Consider the following 18605-nt stretch of genomic DNA (forward strand, 5'->3'; position numbering starts at 1 on the left):
TGCCACAATCGTTTCCCTGCAGCTTGTTACATTATTTTCATTTTCAGAAAATGGTACATGATATACTTGTGGTAAAAAAACAAACCGGTACTCAAATTGCTGTCTTTATTGTAGATCGATTGATTATTGAACAGTTGCTCGCGTAACTTCGTTGTGTATACGAAATACAGTATGGCCACTGGTCCAGTACCGAAAGATACAGCAGCTAATTCACAGCCACAGCACTATAATTTAAGGTGACTTCTTTCATGTTTTCGCCGATTCTGTCGAGGTATTGTATGGCACCAAGTGGTGCTTCACTCATGAGTCATGACTATGCAATACATATAATGGGCCACAACAAAAACGATAATCATAATTTCTTGTTTCTCAAATATTAATCCAGCAGTACCGCAGTAACAGATGGCGGCGTCACATATATGCGCATGTACCAACTGCACGGAACCCATGAAAGCGTGACGGGAAATGGAATATAATACCGAATGTACAATAAAGTCGATCCGTCGGCGTCAAACCGAAAGTCAACCCAGCATTGTCAGCTAGTTTATTTTACTCCCCACAAAATATGAAGACATCCGCTTGCACTTTCGTAGCACACGCAAACATAATCCTGCTTATCTCTACAAAGTGTGTGAAGCAAATCTCTATCTTTCGTCGTATTATTCGACTGGAGTTGACTGGCGTTTCTCATTATGTTGCAGGTACAGTGTAGAAGGCGCCTAGCCACCGCCCTGGAAGAACATCCTTATACAGTGGAACCTTCGAATTCAGAGATAAGTTTCAACTGACGGACTTCGCAAACAATAAGTGAAAGAAGTTTCGCATTCCTTATGGCGCAGCTTTAGAACGAGCTGAAACTTCCTCGGGAGTCGTATTCAAGCATCGCCTGTTTCAACACTCCAGTTTGGATCGTGTCAAATGGACGGAACTAAGCTGGACCAAATGTGTCATTTACTGATGAGCATTATTCTTTATTGTGGATTACTGTTGCATCCTTTATTGTTTTGTTTTGCGCAGTGCTTTCATTCATTCCCCATCAATATTAAAAATATGAATCATAGTAATATCGGTACAAGTATTTAGACGTTAACTCATACGGGAAACGTATGAATCACAATCACCCTTAAATCAGTGTTTTTTCGTCTAGAAAAAGACAAAATTTGTCCTGGAAGTTTTTTGTCGTAATCCGACATAACGTAATAATTTTGTCGGTACGAATTGTGCCTCCCGCCCCCAATCGTTTATGAAATTAATTGCGGCTGTATTCTAAATATTATACATATTATCCGTTATATGTATTCTGTAGTACGATACTAGTAATTTTAATGCGATTGTGCGGATTCATTTGTTTCGGCGCTTTTCTTCATTAATCAGCAGGGCAATCTGGATTTGGTTGTTGTGGTGTATGTATCAATGTGGCAATAGTTTTCGGCTGATACAGAAATGACACTGGCATCGAACAGTTAATTAATAACAGTTTGGGCAAAATTGTATTCATCGTTTCCTGGAAAAATAACTTTTTGGTCACTGCATTCTGCATGCAGACAGCTGCAGGTTTCTGCGTGGATGGTTTATTCAAACCATCCACTCCAATTTGGCTTGATTAGCATTAAATTTTAACGTGCGGTTTGATTGTGAAGCAATCAGGGATTCATAACAGTGCAATGCGCACAATAACCATGCAACAATTCACCAAAGCAAAGAAATACGAGCATCGTAGGCAGGCATCAGTTTGTAATAAAATGCGGCTGCACTGTTCAGACGATTTCAAAATCTTTGCCTAAAGACGCAGTGACACAGCTTGTTGCTCCCTGTTGATATCCCAATTAATTAAATAGTTCCATATGAGCTGCCGCCGATAATTATTTACTTGGAAACGCAAGACCAGTGAAATCAAGATTTAGTGGTGCAGTGCGGTATGAAGCTTGCGATCGACTAAAATATCAAATTTTGAGTTTGCATCGCACTGACAACTTTTGCCGCACACCATGGGACTGTACATATGGCACATTCAGCCGTTGCGACGCGACTCCGTGTGAAATCCTGATAACTTGTGATAAGAGACTTTTTTTATACTAGTAATATTATCACGCACGCGTCCGTGCGCGTCTGCTATGGGAGTTCAGCTATTGTAACTGTTTAATGTGTTCTGTTAATTAATCATAGGATTAATGAACAGAAAAAGGAAAAATAAAATGAAAAACGTTTTACAGTACATACTTCCGCGGTGTTCGTTATATACGTAAGCACGGTACACAGATTATATTGTACCGTTCCGAAAGTATACTGTACGTACATATAATATCTATAATATAGATATATTATCTATATATTATTATCGATCTATAATATAATATCTATAATATTTACTTATATTATAAGTATGCACATAGCGATAATATGTACACATGTTGTGTAAGTATGCGTATTTGGGCTTTTGAAATAATTTTTTGCTGCATCTATCACAAGATTACAAGAGCCGTTATTTTAGAATTTTACAGTAAGTACTATGGATAAAAGCAGACTGTTTCGGTTTTGTGCTTACCGTGATTAGGAATCGATTTAATTTACAGGCACAAGGCGATTAATGTTTTTAAGTAATTAACGTAATCGGTTAGTATTTCATGGCGCATGTGAAAAATTACACATACCGACTTTCATTAACAGTGTCTACTCACTGTTTAGCTGCTCCCGAAATTCTGAAGTCCGTAGGTCATACTATCTCGGTTATTGTGCGTACTCTCCGTAGTCAGCATAGATCTCTCTCCAGATTTGTGAAGTAAAGTATTTATAAAGTATTTATAAAGTGATATTATATGAAGTATTTTAAATGTTTATACGAAGTGCTACCCATATATGTGAATGCATATAATTATGTAAGTACGTATATGCAGATGCATAATGATGCATACTGCGCCTTATGCGTAATCACTGATAAGGGCAGATTTTATAATCAATTATTAAGAACAAAAATGAAAAAACCTAATCTTTTAAGGTACTCGTGCACCAAGATTCATAGAGGTTTATCCGTGTATACTATTTTATAGAGATTTATCCATATTATTATAGCGTTCTATAGCATGCGGTCGAAAGTCCCGCTACGCATTATGCGCAAGCAAACGCGCAAAATGGTTGACTGGAAGTGCAGGGCTGATCACCTGATTTTCACAGTTTTTCACAATGACGATGGATGAGCGTGTATCAACTTGAGCATTTCCCTATTTAAAAATTAGAAAAAGGAAAATATATTTAATGTAAAACTTAGCAAAAATACATAAAGTATATAAAAATATACAAAGTGTATGCAACTGAGGTTTTGCCGATAAAATGCAGGATTATTAGCTAGTATGTGTATAAGGTATGTGTGTTTTCGAACAAAAGTTGCCAAACCACGACAATAATCGTGCCGAACGAGATAGAAGTTACACTACCCAGGCGTTATCAGTCAGCGCTGAAAGCGATTTGCATGAACCGACGTGCAAACCTGTGTATCACATGCGTTTTTTTGTGAATCACTCATCCGAAACATATAAAACTGTCTTTCCATATAAATGTTTTTAATAGGGATTATACGAGAGCACATTCTCTTGTGGTAGTCTACAATCTCGTGCAGGGTTGTCTCGATTGTTGTAGACCTTAAGCTAATTAAATAAACAAACAAACGATCGATCATAAATCTGACCTTATTTCTTATTTCCTTATAAGCTATGCTTATTTCCTTATAAGCTATTGGCACTTATTGTATCAAAATTTATCCGCAAGCTACAGTTAATATGCGAGTGCATCTACATATAAATTATAATACATTTTACTTTTACAGCAACAAATGCTGTTTTTACCGTTTCAACCACCGAAGAAACGGTAATGGTTGTTTGCAGCTACATGTAGTTGTACTAGTTGACAAGAATAATTTTACGCTGTTGTCTGTCATTTATCGGCCCACACTTGCATTTATGCACGCCTGGTGACAACTTCTAGTGAAGCTTGTTAGTTTATCATCACCAGTTTATATTCTAGATGTCAAAACCTATCACGACCTTTTGTACGTGGATAGCTGTTCTGATAGCTCTGGCGATTGCATTAAGTGAATGTAGCCGGAGATATAACGCAAGACACTCAATCAGACGCCGTTTCCGGCATGGACACGCGCGGGCCTGGAATCCCGGAACACCAGCTCGGGTTAGGCATGTTGACCGGGTTGGAGAGGAAAAGGCCACCACACGAATACCTAACATTGTCCTTTTCATTGCCGATGACCTGGTAAGTTATTGCGAAAATTATATAATCCTAATACGTAGAACAGCAGCAATGTGTACGATATGTTCTTTCATGAAAGCGGAACAAGAGTTGTTCACGTCAAGATTTATGCGCTTTCAAGAGTTAAGAAAAATTATGATTTTTTCGGTTTTTTTCTGAACATTTATGCACATGTGCCAGTATGCTGTCGTTCACTACTTCGTAAAAAATCGTAAAGATATTATTGAGGCAATGTTGAAATATCAGTGGATTTGTCAAAAGTAGAACATTTTATATATTACTTTCGCGGTTTTGTCGTAAATCTTCAGTCGATATCTCAAAATTTCATTCAATAACAATTATGCGGATGCAAATGCGGTGCATAGCCTTCCGTAATTGCTTTGTATATGTATTGTTAATTGTAACGTAAATTAGCAATCATAAGCGTGCACCGGATGGACCAAGCCACGCACGCTAAGTACGTAGGAGAAGTCCCTACCTTTTAAATTTACTGAATTTCGTGATTACTTTATATTTCGCAGGGACATGCCGATATTGGTTACTCGGAAGGCAACCTCCAGACACCAACACCGCACATTGATAAATTAGCATGGGACGGGATCATTCTCAATCGTCATTACACCAACCCCTTATGCTCGCCATCACGCTCAGCCTTAATGACCGGCAAAGATGCTTGGAGAGTTGGTAATTTATGTGATACAATTAAGCGAGTAACGGTGTCCCTCCTATCCATGTGAGTGCAGCTACGAATACAACAATACGTACAAAAATTGATTTTTACAAATCTATGTTTTTGATTTTGTTGAACTCGAACTATAATGTTCTTATACTGTCTAAGATAAAAGCTGCGAGCACATCTTTGTATATACCATAATTGTGCAGGAATGCAGTCCAGTGTGCTTAGTGAAGGTGAACCGTGGGGACTTCCAGTGCAGTTCAAGATTCAACCGCAGTATTTTAAAGATTTGGGATACAATACATTCCTCGTCGGAAAGGTAAGTCTGCATTTATTTTTCGGTTTACGTTTTACTTTCGATCTCCACTATTTGCCTTTTTTATTAGTGGCATTTGGGAACATACTCCCGGGACCATTTTCCCAGTAAGTGGGTACTGAAGTTAACGGATTGTGCGCTTTTTAATTAGTTACTCACTACAGCGTGCATTAATTGATTGCAGATCATCGTGGTTTTGATTATTCGTTCTGGTTCCATAGTGGTGATCTGAACTGGTTTAATTACACAACTGGATGGGTAAGAAATGCGACAACTTAATCATGTTTGTTTTGTATCCATAATACACCCAGACTTCCGATTTATTACATATTGTCACTGCAAATGTTGCAGTTTTATCATGTCTGTTAAATTAATCATAAACCATTCATAAATTATTATCGATCCAAGTTTTTCGCGCCATACGGTTGTAACAAAATTATTATCCAGATACTTGGCCTTGGCCTTAATCATGCTTGTTTTGTGCCCATAATATACTCAGATTTCCGATGTATTACGTATTGCAAATGTTGCAGTATCATGTCTGTTAAATCAATCATCATAAATTCTCGTTCATAAATTATTATCGATCCAAGTTTTTAGCGCCATACGGTCGTAACGAAACTACTGCCTAGAAATTTGGCCTTGAAAACTTCTTGACTGCTGTCAAGAAACTTGACACCGAAACTGTTTTTTAATAGCTGAGTGTATCAGTTTAAAAGTGATACACTTTTGAAATGCGGAGCTGGATACTTGTATGATTTATGGTAGTTCAACCGGCGTTCATATCTACTTAATTCATATTCAACCAAACACAGCAGGCACATTTGGAGGAAAAGTCATTTTAAGGGCAGTAAAGGAGAAGAAAGTATATAGTAAAGGAGAACAAATACTAGTAAAGCAAAGTACAGGACATAAAAAGAACTTAACCTGTAATGACAAAAAATACAAAATACAAAAGTCATCACCTCCATTAAACAAGAAACCTATGACGGCGTTTAGATTGCGCCGGTGCCAAACAGCGGACGGGCATTTCGCGAGAACGACAACATGGTGTTCGCCAATATAACGAACAACTTCTACTTCCCGGAAATGATGACGGCCAAGGCCGAGCAAATCATACACGATCAGGACCCCAATCAGCCGTTTTTTTATCTCTGCTTCGCTACACCCGTTCCACACACCGCAATTGGTCAGTTCGGACCAGTTTTGCAGGTGATGCCCAAATATCAACTACGTCCACCTGTTCGCTCGTTTACTGACCACTTTCTCGAGCGCAAAAAACACATCGGTAAGGTCGTTTGTTTACAACACGGCACAATTTCTTGGAATCGCGCGCATTTAAAGACCTTCAGCATTATCTTTAACACTTTAACACTATGGGCAGTACAGCAAAAACAAACCTAATTAAAAGATAAACCAAAGGTCATGTCCGTGCTTGAAATTTAACTTTCAGGGCTTATTCAAGTCCTGGATGAACAGCTCAAACGCATAGTGGAAGCCTTGACGTACACCGGCGCCATTGACAACACCATCGTAGTTTTCATCTGTGATAACGGTGCGCCGATTTTGGGGTCCTCTGCCGCACGCGCCAACCGCGGCAGCAACTGGCCGTTGCGTTTGGGCAAGGGTTCGCTGTTTGAGGGAGGAGTGCGGACGTTGTCTTTCATCTGGTCACCGTTACTTCAGCGTCGTGGTCACATAACCAATCAGCTGTTCCACATCTCTGATTGGCTGCCGACGCTGTACGAGGCAGCCGGTGGAAATCTGGCCGACCTCGATAAGTATGACATTACCGGCATGAGCCAGTGGACATCGTTGACTCAGGGGCAAAATTATGGGCCGAGAAGGGAACTGGTGAACAACATCGATTCAAGAGAGGGATCGTACGCCATGATTTACCAGGACCCGTATGGCGGATTGTATAAAATTTACGGTCAGTGTTAACTGCTTGACATAAGCAAAATTAGCAATTAATCTGTGCTCTATCTGTTCTCTCCTGTACTTGGCTAATCATGTAAAAATCGGAATTCTAAGTGTTTGCTGTCATTGTGTCAGTAACATTGTTGTCCTTTCAGGCGGGAACCTTGGCATGAATAATTATTTCGGATGGTAAGTTTAAAAGTAGCCGATCCGGTATTCCGATTTTGTAATATGATACAGACAAAGTTAACGGAAGTGCAGTACTTAGAATCTTAAAGCACAATTTTCAATCTGGAATCTGGATATCTCCAATAAGTGTTCAAAAGGAACACGACCATACGGAGCCCGGTTTCTCTTCTCGCTTTGAATTTATCATCGCATTCACGGTTCGGTAGTGAATGGCAGACTTGTTGTAGGGGAACAACAGAAGGCACTTCTCCCGAGAACCCGATGAAAGTCTGGACACCCACCTCGGTGAAATGCAATTTCCCCGAAGGCACGGAGGTTAGGCAATGTCGGCCGTATCTCAGCGACTGTCTATTCGATCTGATTAACGATCCATGCGAAACCAACAATATCGCCTCAGTGTATCCGAACCAATTACAAACGCTAAAACAGAAAATCAGCGTTTATAATCAGTCAGTTTTTCCCTTTCAAAACAAGCCCTTCGACCCCGCCTCCCATCCTGACCTGCATCAGGGATTGTGGACACCCTGGCTGGACCCTAACGAGGTTTACGATGCTGAACCGCTGACGTATAGCACCTTTATACCGACATCGTTCTTCTAAAATCTTTATGACCAATTTCCGGTTGTTTGAAACTCATTTCAAATTCTTACGGCGTTATTAAACCGGAGTCAGCAGGAAATCAAAGATTTAGAAACAAGTACTCGTATTTTCACAAATGTACAGTAGAAGTAGCCATGGCGTTTTAAATACTCATATATGCAATATTCACACACCTGATTCCAGATTAAAAGCTGTCGTTGCATTTTAATTAGCCTCAAGCTCAAAATTTGGCAAAACCGGCATTTATATTTATTGCAACACGAATGCGATATTAAAGATTTGAATGTTTAGGATAATACCCCTGTAAATTATCAGAAAAATACATTAGTCACAGTCTTACAGGACTCGACTCGTTTGCTTATAGTCCACACACGGTCGAAATTTATAAAGCAACCTAGTAAACAACTCAACTTTGAAAGCGCTGTCGACGCACCTATCCACTGCAGAATGATGTTCACCTCAGCGGAGATGTGGGAGGTGCATGTATCGCGACAACCGACCATTGCTGACCCGGATGATGGGCGCAGCAGATCATCAAGAGTGAAAGGAGATCGTAATTTTTTGATGTAAGCTTTGCCTTATTATAATTAGCTTATTACCATACCCGCCACCCCAACCATCTGCATTAGCGAAACCGAACCAGACTACCGTAAACCGTTGGGTCGTGCATGTAGCCGATGAAACAGTGGAAGTTATTTCAAAAGACCTTGGACGATGCTGGCGTCCGTATACTATCGACCGTTTCATCATGAACCGGCGATCGGTTAGGATTGCACAGGCAGCATTTCATCGGTCGAAGTTCCCGTACTGACCACTGAACACGTCAACAAACAGGGAAACTAACCGAATCTCATTACGGCTGAAATCTGGGAAAATGGAGAATAAATATGCGTTTGCCATATTGGCGGGACTAACGATCAGCCTAATGGCATGCTGGTGTCCAATCTACTTTCACTACGTCGTAACTCTTTAATGGGAACCGTTCCGAACACTTACGTTTTTCAGATAACTGAGGTTCTTTTCTTATTTCAGCCGATTGCGGACCCAATCCTTTTTATAATTGCACTACCCGACCTACAGGCTGCAGCTTTTTGGGAATTTTTCGCGGTAGAATGTGGTAATGCATTTAATACCATTGACTGAATAAAATGTACTTTGCTTTTTACCTTTTTATATCACACTTTATTATGTATTAGAGTGAAGTTAACAACTTAACATTCTTGGGAAAAGCGCCGATAGGGGCAAATTTAGATAAATTTTCTCTGTGATTAGGCCGCCTCTGTCGATTGATGCTTAAAGTTATTGTAAATATCTTATTATACAAAAAAAATTTAATAATGTAAAATGTAAAATTAATAAAAGCATTGGTTAAAAAAAAACTGAACACTAGCTGGCATTCGTTTAATTCCCCCCCCCCCCCCGCCCGGCGGTCGATGCTGTCGGTGCCTATTACTAGTTATGTACCTACGTAGCTTTTCATGCGCAATTTTACTTTTCTTCCTGTTTGTCTCATTTAAAAGTTAAAACGAGCACTCTCTTTCTCTTGCTTTGCGCATTTGGCAGCTTTACTGACCATATTTATGTTTTCCCTTTATCGTTCCTTCCATTACACTCAATTACTTTGTCGTGTCTCTTTGGGCAGTCCAGAGAAGAATGCATCTGTACAAAGATGCTGAATCTCTGTACGACTGGAATGCGGTGGATGTGGAGATTGACGGTCAGTTGCATCACGGCCATGTTATCGGCCTCGAAGGGAACGGCAGCGCTGAACCGCGTCTGGTCGTCGATTTCGGATTTCCCACACAGCAGGCGGTGCTTGTTCCATATGGAACGGTCTGGGACAGCTCAACCGAGATATCATACAGCGCGCGCATGGGAGACGCTGTGGAAGTGCTGCTGCGCGGCGGCCGGGATCGTCCTTGGAAGTGGCATCCCGGAAAAATGTTGATTTCACCATGTCCTGGTTCCGTCACATAAATGATGATATGTACCTCGGGAAGGTGATGATGGACGGACGGTGTCGTCGAGAACTGCTTCCGAGCCGACAGATACGGAATTTCACGGATGACGCCAGCAGGCCAGGACTTCTTGCCTTGGGCCATTTTGTCGCCAGGACATGCCGTGTGCCGAATGGTTACTGGATTCTAGAGCCGTCCGTATCGGCGTTGCTGCTCCGAAAAGTTGAGTGATATCTAGGGCTGCGATTCGTCAAAGTGCTGAGTATGGAGATGCACTGTGTGCGACAGAGCAAACGATCCGATCACGCACTGAGGAAGCTGAGTATATTGTGAGTCGTTAGTACTACTCGTTACTGGTTATTGATATCGTACTTGTCGTCCGGGAATTAAGTACAGTGCTGGGCTTTCGTATTCTTTTACTATAGGGGATTGTGTTCGAAAGAGAGAGAAACGAGTGGGAATTTCTCCACGAAATATCGAAAACGGAGATTGATGGTTGTGAGCCGAAGCGGAAGCAGCCGCCGAGTGTTGCACTGTGGAATGCCATTCTCACATCGGCGGAGATGTGCAGCGAGGTGCGTGTATCGCGGCAACCGATCATTAGTGACCCGGATGATAGGCCAGGCATAGCAGATCCTCTGCAGCGAAAGGAGATCGTAATTATTTGATGTACGCTTGCCTTCTCAAGCTTATCTCACCCGCAACCCGCACCTTATGCATTAGCGACACCAAACCAGACTACCGTAGCCGTTGGGTCGTGCAGGTAGCCGATGGAACCGTGGACGTTATCCATGAGATCTTGCACGATGCCATGGCCTCCGTATCGAGCGTTTCATCATGAACCGGCGATCGGTTAGGATTGCACAGGCAGCATATCAGCCCAGGTTAACCTACTGACCGCTGAGATCACCGCGCATCTGCCGAAGCTCATGTCTGTTTGTGATCGTGTGATTTGGAAGAACTATGTCCTGATTTTGTTAGACAAGAAGCGCTCGCCCTTGCTGAATCTCCGCATTCCTGTTGAAGTCTTCACCACGGGACCTGTCGATGAGGCGCACATTGTGGACCTGTTCGAGCAGAATCTACCCTGCGAAGGTCAGCCGTTGGACATGGAGCGCATTTCCCACTGCCTGGCTAACAGGATCGGCTACAGAGAGGACGCCAGGAAACTGAGAACGTACGTACAAGTATGGACATAGCACTGTTAGGCAGCTTGTTGGCGCTTTTTACAAACATTTTCCGATTTCCGATAGAAAGTGCTTCCAGTTATTTATCATACCGAATTAAATACTGTCCCGATTGTTTATTATGCCGTATAAGAAGTAAATTGTCGGCTTGGTAAAGTGATTAATTTGCTGAGTAATTCCGCAGATTCTGCGGGACTACCAAACCTGTGATCCGAGACCGTCGGCGCAGTATCGCCAGCACAGATGGACGCTGTATAATGTGGCCAGCGTGGATGTTACCAAGCTGAACCGATTGTCTGTGCGCCTTATGGCATTATGTGCAGGACCGGTGGCCAGCATACCCGGATACTGACGCACAGGATGTGCAATTTCCGGAGTCCAGTGGTGAATCCAGCGAGGCCAGCAGCTCCGCGTCCAAGTACGGCGAATTCGAGGATGGCGACTAATGGGGAGGATGCCGAAGAATAAGAAGTATACCATTTAGACGTTCTTCGCATTCCGGACAGTTCGCGTACCGGATACCAGAGACACGGTAATCTCTGCGTTGTTTCACATTAAAAAACTTGATAATTTTTTTTTAATTTCGTGTACAGCTTGGATAAAAACAAAAATTGTCTCTTAATTAATTTTTGAAATGTTTATGTTCTTTGTTAGAAGCTTTTAGTGCTCAACGTCAGTCGTATGCGTACATAATGCGTATTCCACAAATCTGAATAAAATCTTTGTCATCAGTCTGTCCTATAATTAGTTTTGACTTAAGGAAATTAATTTTGTACTTTACGTTACTTTACTGTGCATCAGGTACAGCTTAACATGTCAGTGCAGCTTAACATCGCTCGGAGACTGCCGTGCTCTAGTAGTGAAAAGTGTACACTAGTTAATTTTATCTTTTGCGTTTTAATTCCACTGACAATGAGTAAAGAACACACGTACTGAAGGGGTATTGCACACAGTACAGTGAACATGAATTTTATGCAGCAGAAAGTGTGTGAGTACTTAACTTTGTAAGAATTTATGTTGCAGCAGAATACTATTATAATAATAATTATGTGGCTGCTTATATCTACAGGCGGTCCGGATTAATGGTAGCATACGATAGACATTAAGTATTCCAAACAAAACGAGAATGCACATCAGTACGAGTCCACCTCACCGGTCAGTCCAGTAATGCTAATCTTATAACTCCGTATATCAGGTCAGATTTTTGAGAAAAAGACAAATTTACATACCGTACGCCACAGGAAATACCTGAGTGACGCAGACAAATGTCTTAAATAACACATTCGGCATATCCATATACGCGGTGTATAATGAAAATTCCTCTAACTAACGCGCGCTACTTCCGCAGAGCGGAAAGGGTTTTACAATAACACCAAAATACTCGAACAATAGTGCAAATTGTTCTGATTGCCCTTGCCTCCGCAACGGCATACATGCACCGGCTGCACACGTAGGTGTACTTGCGCAGGTGCCGGTATCTCAACTTTAAATACCGCTCTGACAAAGCGGTATCGATTTGCGACGAAGAGCACGCTACCCTCAAAAACATGCCGGGAATTCCTCTGTACATTAGCATTTCCCTTTCAGCCGTATTATTCGTAGCTTTTAGTTGGGTTCTAAAAAACACTTTACCGCCGATCGCAGCATAATTCCCCACACCGCCGGTGTATGTCAATACGTCTGCCGACGCAGCACGCGCGGGAACAGGTTTTCTCTCAGCCGGTCGATACGTGTGAAGAACCAACAAAACCGTTACTGTTGTGTCGTATATGTATCGTGATACGCGCGGGTACATAGTGTTTTCGGCTGCCCGTCAAATAGCAAACAAAACCCGCCGGGCATCATTAACTCTCGAGCATTTTTCTGCCGATATATCCCCGCACATCCGTCTCCGTATACCTACCTCGCTAATCACCACCGACGAAACACTGGGGCTTATTAATGCCTTTCACTGAACCAAGACACGCGCATATTCGGATGGTTCGTTGAATATCATTTCCGACTCTCGCACCCGACAAGATTACTCATACATACAGAAAATGGACGATGGTGAATTGATTATACAATAACCTTCCCATGTGGCAAATGTGCTGACTGTCATCATCTGGCTGCTGTCCCGTAATGTGATAATACACAAATGACGATCCAATGGACAGGTGTACATTGGGGATTTTTGTTGTTGTCATCGGTGCTGCAGTGTGGCCGACCGCAGTGTGGTGTTACGTGGGAGTGGATGTGACACATTTTGTTGATATCTTCCGCGATGATTTCACCGCCGATGGACCACCGGATCCCGCCAAATGGAATGTCGGGCCGCCCAATAAGAAAAACGCCTTTCCGGGCGAACTGCAGACATATCGCCGGGAAAATGTGGTGGTCGAAAATGGATATTTGCATATCTTTACCAGAAAGGAGGAGTTTAATGATTACAACTACACTTCCGGTCGCGTAGACACTCAGGGTCTTTTTGATTTCCAGGTGAGCGTAAATTCTGATTACACTAAATTTTAAATAGAAGTCATTACACATGAAAGAATTTACGTTGGGAGCACATGTGTTCTGTGACTATAACTAAATTTCTGTAACTATTTTGACACACCGTAAGTATAACAACTATTTTGCCATAAATATAAAAGAAGAACTGAAAGCCTGAAAGTCACATCACGATTTAATTGCTTCTGGTGAAATTCCTACTTATTTTTTTGTGCCAATCTACACTCCTGTAAGCTTAACAATTTTATATTGATCCACATTATTGTTAATGTAATTTAACCGATAAATACTGTATTTTTTGAGCGTAAGTAATAAGCCTACACGATGTTATGCTTTGTAAGCTCTCGTATGCCTCCCTAAATTTGCATTAGATAAACAATGTTTTTTTGTACAAAGCGCTGCACGATCGTGTCAGTGTTCCCAAGAACAAAAAGCGGGGAAAACCGGTTTCTCACACAACAGTTTATGCGAGTCAGTTCCAGAAACCGACCCTTTTTAAGCTGAATGCATTCTTTTTAATGACGTATAGAAGCGCTGGTTCTGCATAAAATTATTTTCCGTTAAACTTTTTTGAGTTATGCCAGCGCTTCTGTGTATTCTGTGCGTTCTGCATTTCAGTCTGATTTTGTAATCAATTTCAAAGATTTTGCATTTCAGTTAGTACTCGCATACGGTTAAAATAGTAAAATACGTATTTTAGAATGCTCTTTAGCTCTGTATTTGTTTAATTTTAAAAAGAACGATTTAGTCAGATCAGAATTTAGGTCAGCAATGCGTGCAAATACATAGAATTTTAAAGTTTCACAGTATTGTACTCGTATGTACATTGTCGATGCCATACGTTATTGTAACCTTGCTGAATTAATCGATTAAGGCCACTTTAATGTGACAATATGGCACTCAAATCCAACACTGTGTGTCAAGTCCACAGGTCCTTGTAAATATTTCCTCAAAATACTTATATCATAACTGTAATGTTTAGTTTGGTGAGATCGAATGGCGCGCCAAAGTGCCCAGTCCACGCGGCATCAACCCGGCCATCTGGCTACTTCACTACCAATGCTATCCCGGAGCGCCGTGTAAAAAATGGCAGACCAATGTCAAGGTGTCCCGCGGTGATAGTGGCAATCAGACCATCCAGACCGTCACCAACTGGAAGTATCCCCAGAGTAAACTGCCGCGCTACAACGCCGAATCCCGCAACAGCACGGCCAGTCTGCCCACGGATCTCTCCCTGGACTTCCACATCTACAAGATTATATGGACGTCGGAGGAGCTGATCTGGGTGATTGATGATGTGGCGATATTTAATGTCACCGGCCAGGATGTGCCCAGTACACGCATGCAGGTATACAAGTGTGTGTGTGTAATGTGTGTGTGTGCTAATAAAGAGGGATTAATGGGTTTAGTGTCGGGCACGTAAAAGTAATTTTGCTGGCGTCGACGGAATGTGGGTATGGTGTGGTAATGGTGTTATTGGCATGACACCGTGGTATGCGCCACTTAACAGCGGCACCGCGCTGACGTGGTGCGGCACGGGGTGTGTAAAGGGAATTCCTTGTTTTGGTTTGCGGAAAGCGCACAGAAGCGGAACTTGTTATTAAATAGCGCAGGTGTAGTTCAGAAATAACTTTTTTTTGTCAACTCATCTACAGACATGCAATCTGTCATACAGGTACATGCTGCTGTCATAGATAAAAACAAACATCTCTAAACACAGGTACATGCTGCTGTCATACCGTAGATAGTTCTAAACAAAAATTTAATATTATTGCATGTTAAGGAATTTACATTATACTGCAATTTTTGATAGGAGAACTCAATACAATTTTGTTTAATTTCGCAATGCATTCGTAATTTTATCTTACGAACGTCACCACGTACGTCGCCATTGTCTACAAACCGTTCAGAAAACAATCTTGCCGTATAGCTAATAAATTTCAGACTTAAAAAAATGTGTAGATGCTTATATACGTATGAATTAAATTACTGGCAGTATTGCCAAGCATAAAAACACATAAGAGTCATAATATTACAGCTGTTAAAAATTTTCACATGGTTACGTTTGCAGATCGTCATGAGTGTGACAGTAGGCGGCCCAATGGGCCCATTTCCGGCAGCGGATACGAAATTCCCCACCGAATTTCTTATCGACTACGTGGTGGTCCGGCAGCCGGCCAATATCACCGGTCCACCCCGTCCACCGCCCGCCTCTTCATTTATCATGCCACTATTGGTCGGGCTCTTTGGGGGCATTTTAATGGTCTTCATCGGGTTGGCCGGTGCGTACTTCTACTGGAGACGACGGCGGGCACGCAAGAAAGCTAAACATCCGGTACAGTGAGTGTTGCGCAAGAATCTGGTGTTCCAAACCGGATTTTCCTTGTTAGCGGTTGGTTGCACAGTTGCATGTACACTTATACAGGTTTCACTGCAACATGCCACTTCCTTGACCGCGCTATCCAATGTATACCGGCGCAGTTCGGCATATGTCAACGCGGTTATCCAACAGGATCCGACATTTGAGGACTATCTCAAACTTTTGGACATCGATCCAACAAGTTTGACAAGCAGTACGTAATTGCATTTTCATAATTATGCCAAAACGTGTGGAATAGTATTCGCACGCAGTGATTTTTGAAATCTGATGTTTTATTTTTTCAGCGGGACAATTGCTGGGCAAAGGTCAATATGGGTTCGTTTACAAAGGCGTGATAAAAAATCTTCCCACATCACCTGATACGGAGACTCTAGTGGCTATCAAAAGCCTGATCGAGTATGACGATGCAGAACAACAAAAGCAATTTATCGAAGAGATGCGGATTATGAAGAAAGTTGGCCGGCATCTGAATATTGTTAACCTTATTGGCTTATGCCGAAGCGGTAAATTTCTCGGCAGTCAGCAAATATTCCGAATCTTTTGATTTATGCTTTAGTGTATTATTTCCATAGCGCGTGCTTAACAAGTAGAAACAGTCCGCAGAAAAAGCAGTGAAGCAAAGAGCTGAAAAATAAATAAAAGGCTGAACTAGATAATGAATAATCTGTATAAAAGATAGAAGGAACGCAGGAAATTTTTATTAGGTATTGTATATTGGCAGATGAAGTTTATATATGGTTATTTGCCGTGACACAACGTGGCTATATTTACAGACAAAATACTCCTAATATTTGAATACTGCCCCCATGGATCATTGCTCAAATTCCTGCGATCTCGTCGGCGGACATTCACCGATCAGGTGGATGCCGAGGGCTATTTGATAGCGAAAGGCAGCAGTATTCCCGATGAACAGGCACCGGAAACGCCGACTGGTTATGTGCGTGTCGTATCCGGTTCGGACTATATGAGCACGACCAGTAGTGTTACCGGCAGTTGCCCTGAAGACGCCCTGACCACCTGTGATCTGATTAACTTTGCATACCAGATTAGTAATGGTCTGGAATATTTGGCGCTACAGTCCATTATACATCGAGATATCGCTGCGCGGAATATCCTGGTAGCGGATAATTATGTTGTGAAAATTGCCGATTTTGGTATGGCCAGACGGCGACTGCTGACGGATTACAGCATGAGCAGTGATCAGGTAACACTAACTACATTAAACTATTCTGCTGAGCTATAATTTTCTGTAAAAACTTTGTTTATTTTTTTGGCACCAAAAAAATAAAAATATTATTCGCGCGCTTATAGCTTAAAAGTTCTTTGGTTATTGCTGTTGTTCCAAATTGTTGATTTTATTTCATTGCAAAGGTATGGTAATTGTTGAATTTTAATTCGTTTGTTGTTCGCATATTGAAATGGAAAAGCGCGCAATATACTACGGATTATCGCTCCGCGAACAATGCATGTGGTTAACGAAAGTTGACAGTTGTGACCTCTAGGATGGCCGTAGCACCTAACTGCGCATTACCTGCTGTTTACTGAATTCATTGATTTGTTAATTAGCCTTCACTTTATTAATCTTCGCCATCGTCACACAGGTGGCCTTACCCATCAAATGGATGGCCCCCGAATCGATTCTCCATCGTACTTTTTCCTACAAAAGCGATGTGTGGTCGTTTGGTGTACTGCTGTGGGAGATTTTCAGTTTGGGCGATGTACCATATTCATCCACTTCCGGTGGCTCACAATTTAATGGCAACATTGCGCAGTTCGTTAATTCACTTACAAACGGCGCACGAATGCACAGGCCACCGTATTCGCCACTACCGATGTACGTGCATGTACAATGTAGAATAAGTAATCTGGATATATAATTATATAATTTATAAGATAATACATGTTTAAAAAACTGGCGACTTGTTTAATCGCATCTTTTGCGCTTTTACGCGTAAACATAACTGTAACCGTAATTTTAATTTTGTTGCTTTCAGTAACAAAGTTATGGTTCTTGCAATTACAGATACGAAATTATTGGCAAATGCTGGGAATTGCAAATAGAAAATCGCCCATCAATCGACATAATCCGCCAGGATTTAGCTCAGTTAATTTCGCCGGCATCGTCAGAATTCTATTTGAAACTGGAAGAACCGTATATTAACTATAACAGCACATTCCGGAAAATTTTAAACACCGGCGGAACTCATGCTCCTGTGGCAGCACAGTCTTCCGTGTCCTCCGCCTATCAAGTTATGGAAAGGCAGTTATGATTCGCGAAAATGGATTAATAACGTTGAATCGTTATATACTGTGATGACTTAGGATAGCTCTGTTTCGCAACACTTGCTGAAAAGCTTATACAAACAAGTATACGTAACAACATGTCCACTATTTCATTGACGTCGCTTTTATACAATTGCAAATTTGTGCATTGCATTGCCAAATTGATTAAAACGTTCAGATCACAAGAAGTTTACTGACCACAGTAGCTATTACTGTAATACGAACAGTATTCCCAAAGTAGATATTAAAGTACGTAGCAATGTCCACGCTTGATGCTTCTGTCCGCACATGTGCTTCTACGTACTGGCCAGACAGCTCTTGCCATCAACACATACTGGGAATTGGG

At 41.6% G+C, this 18605-nt stretch overlaps 2 protein-coding genes and 1 long non-coding RNA gene across 3 annotated transcripts; all 3 read left to right on the plus strand.

Annotated features, from left to right (window-relative positions):
* The first annotated feature begins 3874 nt into the window (after nt 1–3874).
* On the plus strand, nt 3875–8142 carry LOC129594778 (arylsulfatase B-like). The gene is made up of 10 exons (XM_055491573.1): nt 3875–4260; nt 4779–4941; nt 5140–5252; nt 5320–5356; nt 5434–5507; nt 6249–6537; nt 6703–7182; nt 7325–7358; nt 7586–8011; nt 8088–8142. Exons 1-9 carry the CDS (start codon nt 4018–4020, stop codon nt 7956–7958), a joined length of 1806 nt encoding a protein of 601 aa, XP_055347548.1. The 5' UTR covers nt 3875–4017; the 3' UTR covers nt 7959–8011; nt 8088–8142.
* Nucleotides 8143–9508: 1366 nt separating this feature from the next.
* On the plus strand, nt 9509–11713 carry LOC129594809 (uncharacterized). Its single transcript, XR_008691235.1, has 3 exons — nt 9509–10245; nt 10342–11093; nt 11288–11713. It is a non-coding gene; the product is annotated as an uncharacterized LOC129594809 (long non-coding RNA).
* A 1107-nt stretch (nt 11714–12820) lies between these two features.
* On the plus strand, nt 12821–18429 carry LOC129594750 (platelet-derived growth factor receptor beta-like). The gene is made up of 8 exons (XM_055491538.1): nt 12821–13581; nt 14579–14944; nt 15668–15931; nt 16022–16169; nt 16261–16479; nt 16750–17180; nt 17578–17810; nt 18000–18429. Exons 1-8 carry the CDS (start codon nt 13252–13254, stop codon nt 18244–18246), a joined length of 2238 nt encoding a protein of 745 aa, XP_055347513.1. The 5' UTR covers nt 12821–13251; the 3' UTR covers nt 18247–18429.
* The last annotated feature ends 176 nt before the right edge of the window (nt 18430–18605 follow it).

The sequence above is a fragment of the Paramacrobiotus metropolitanus genome, unplaced genomic scaffold (genome assembly GCF_019649055.1).
Source record: "Paramacrobiotus metropolitanus isolate TYO unplaced genomic scaffold, Prichtersi_v1.0 Parri_scaffold0000071, whole genome shotgun sequence".
NCBI lineage: Eukaryota > Metazoa > Tardigrada > Eutardigrada > Parachela > Macrobiotidae > Paramacrobiotus > Paramacrobiotus metropolitanus.

Excerpts from the sequence above, each read along its gene's own strand:
- LOC129594778 (XM_055491573.1), top strand. The coding sequence starts at position 4,018 with ATGTCAAAACCTATCACGACCTTTTGTACGTGGATAGCTGTTCTGATA. Across the intron at positions 4,261-4,778 it reads TTTTCATTGCCGATGACCTG|GGACATGCCGATATTGGTTA; the intron begins GTAAGTTATTGC and ends TATATTTCGCAG. Across the intron at positions 7,183-7,324 it reads CGGATTGTATAAAATTTACG|GCGGGAACCTTGGCATGAAT; the intron begins GTCAGTGTTAAC and ends TTGTCCTTTCAG.
- LOC129594750 (XM_055491538.1), top strand. The coding sequence starts at position 13,252 with ATGGACAGGTGTACATTGGGGATTTTTGTTGTTGTCATCGGTGCTGCA. Across the intron at positions 14,945-15,667 it reads TGCCCAGTACACGCATGCAG|ATCGTCATGAGTGTGACAGT; the intron begins GTATACAAGTGT and ends TTACGTTTGCAG. Across the intron at positions 16,170-16,260 it reads TCCAACAAGTTTGACAAGCA|CGGGACAATTGCTGGGCAAA; the intron begins GTACGTAATTGC and ends TTATTTTTTCAG.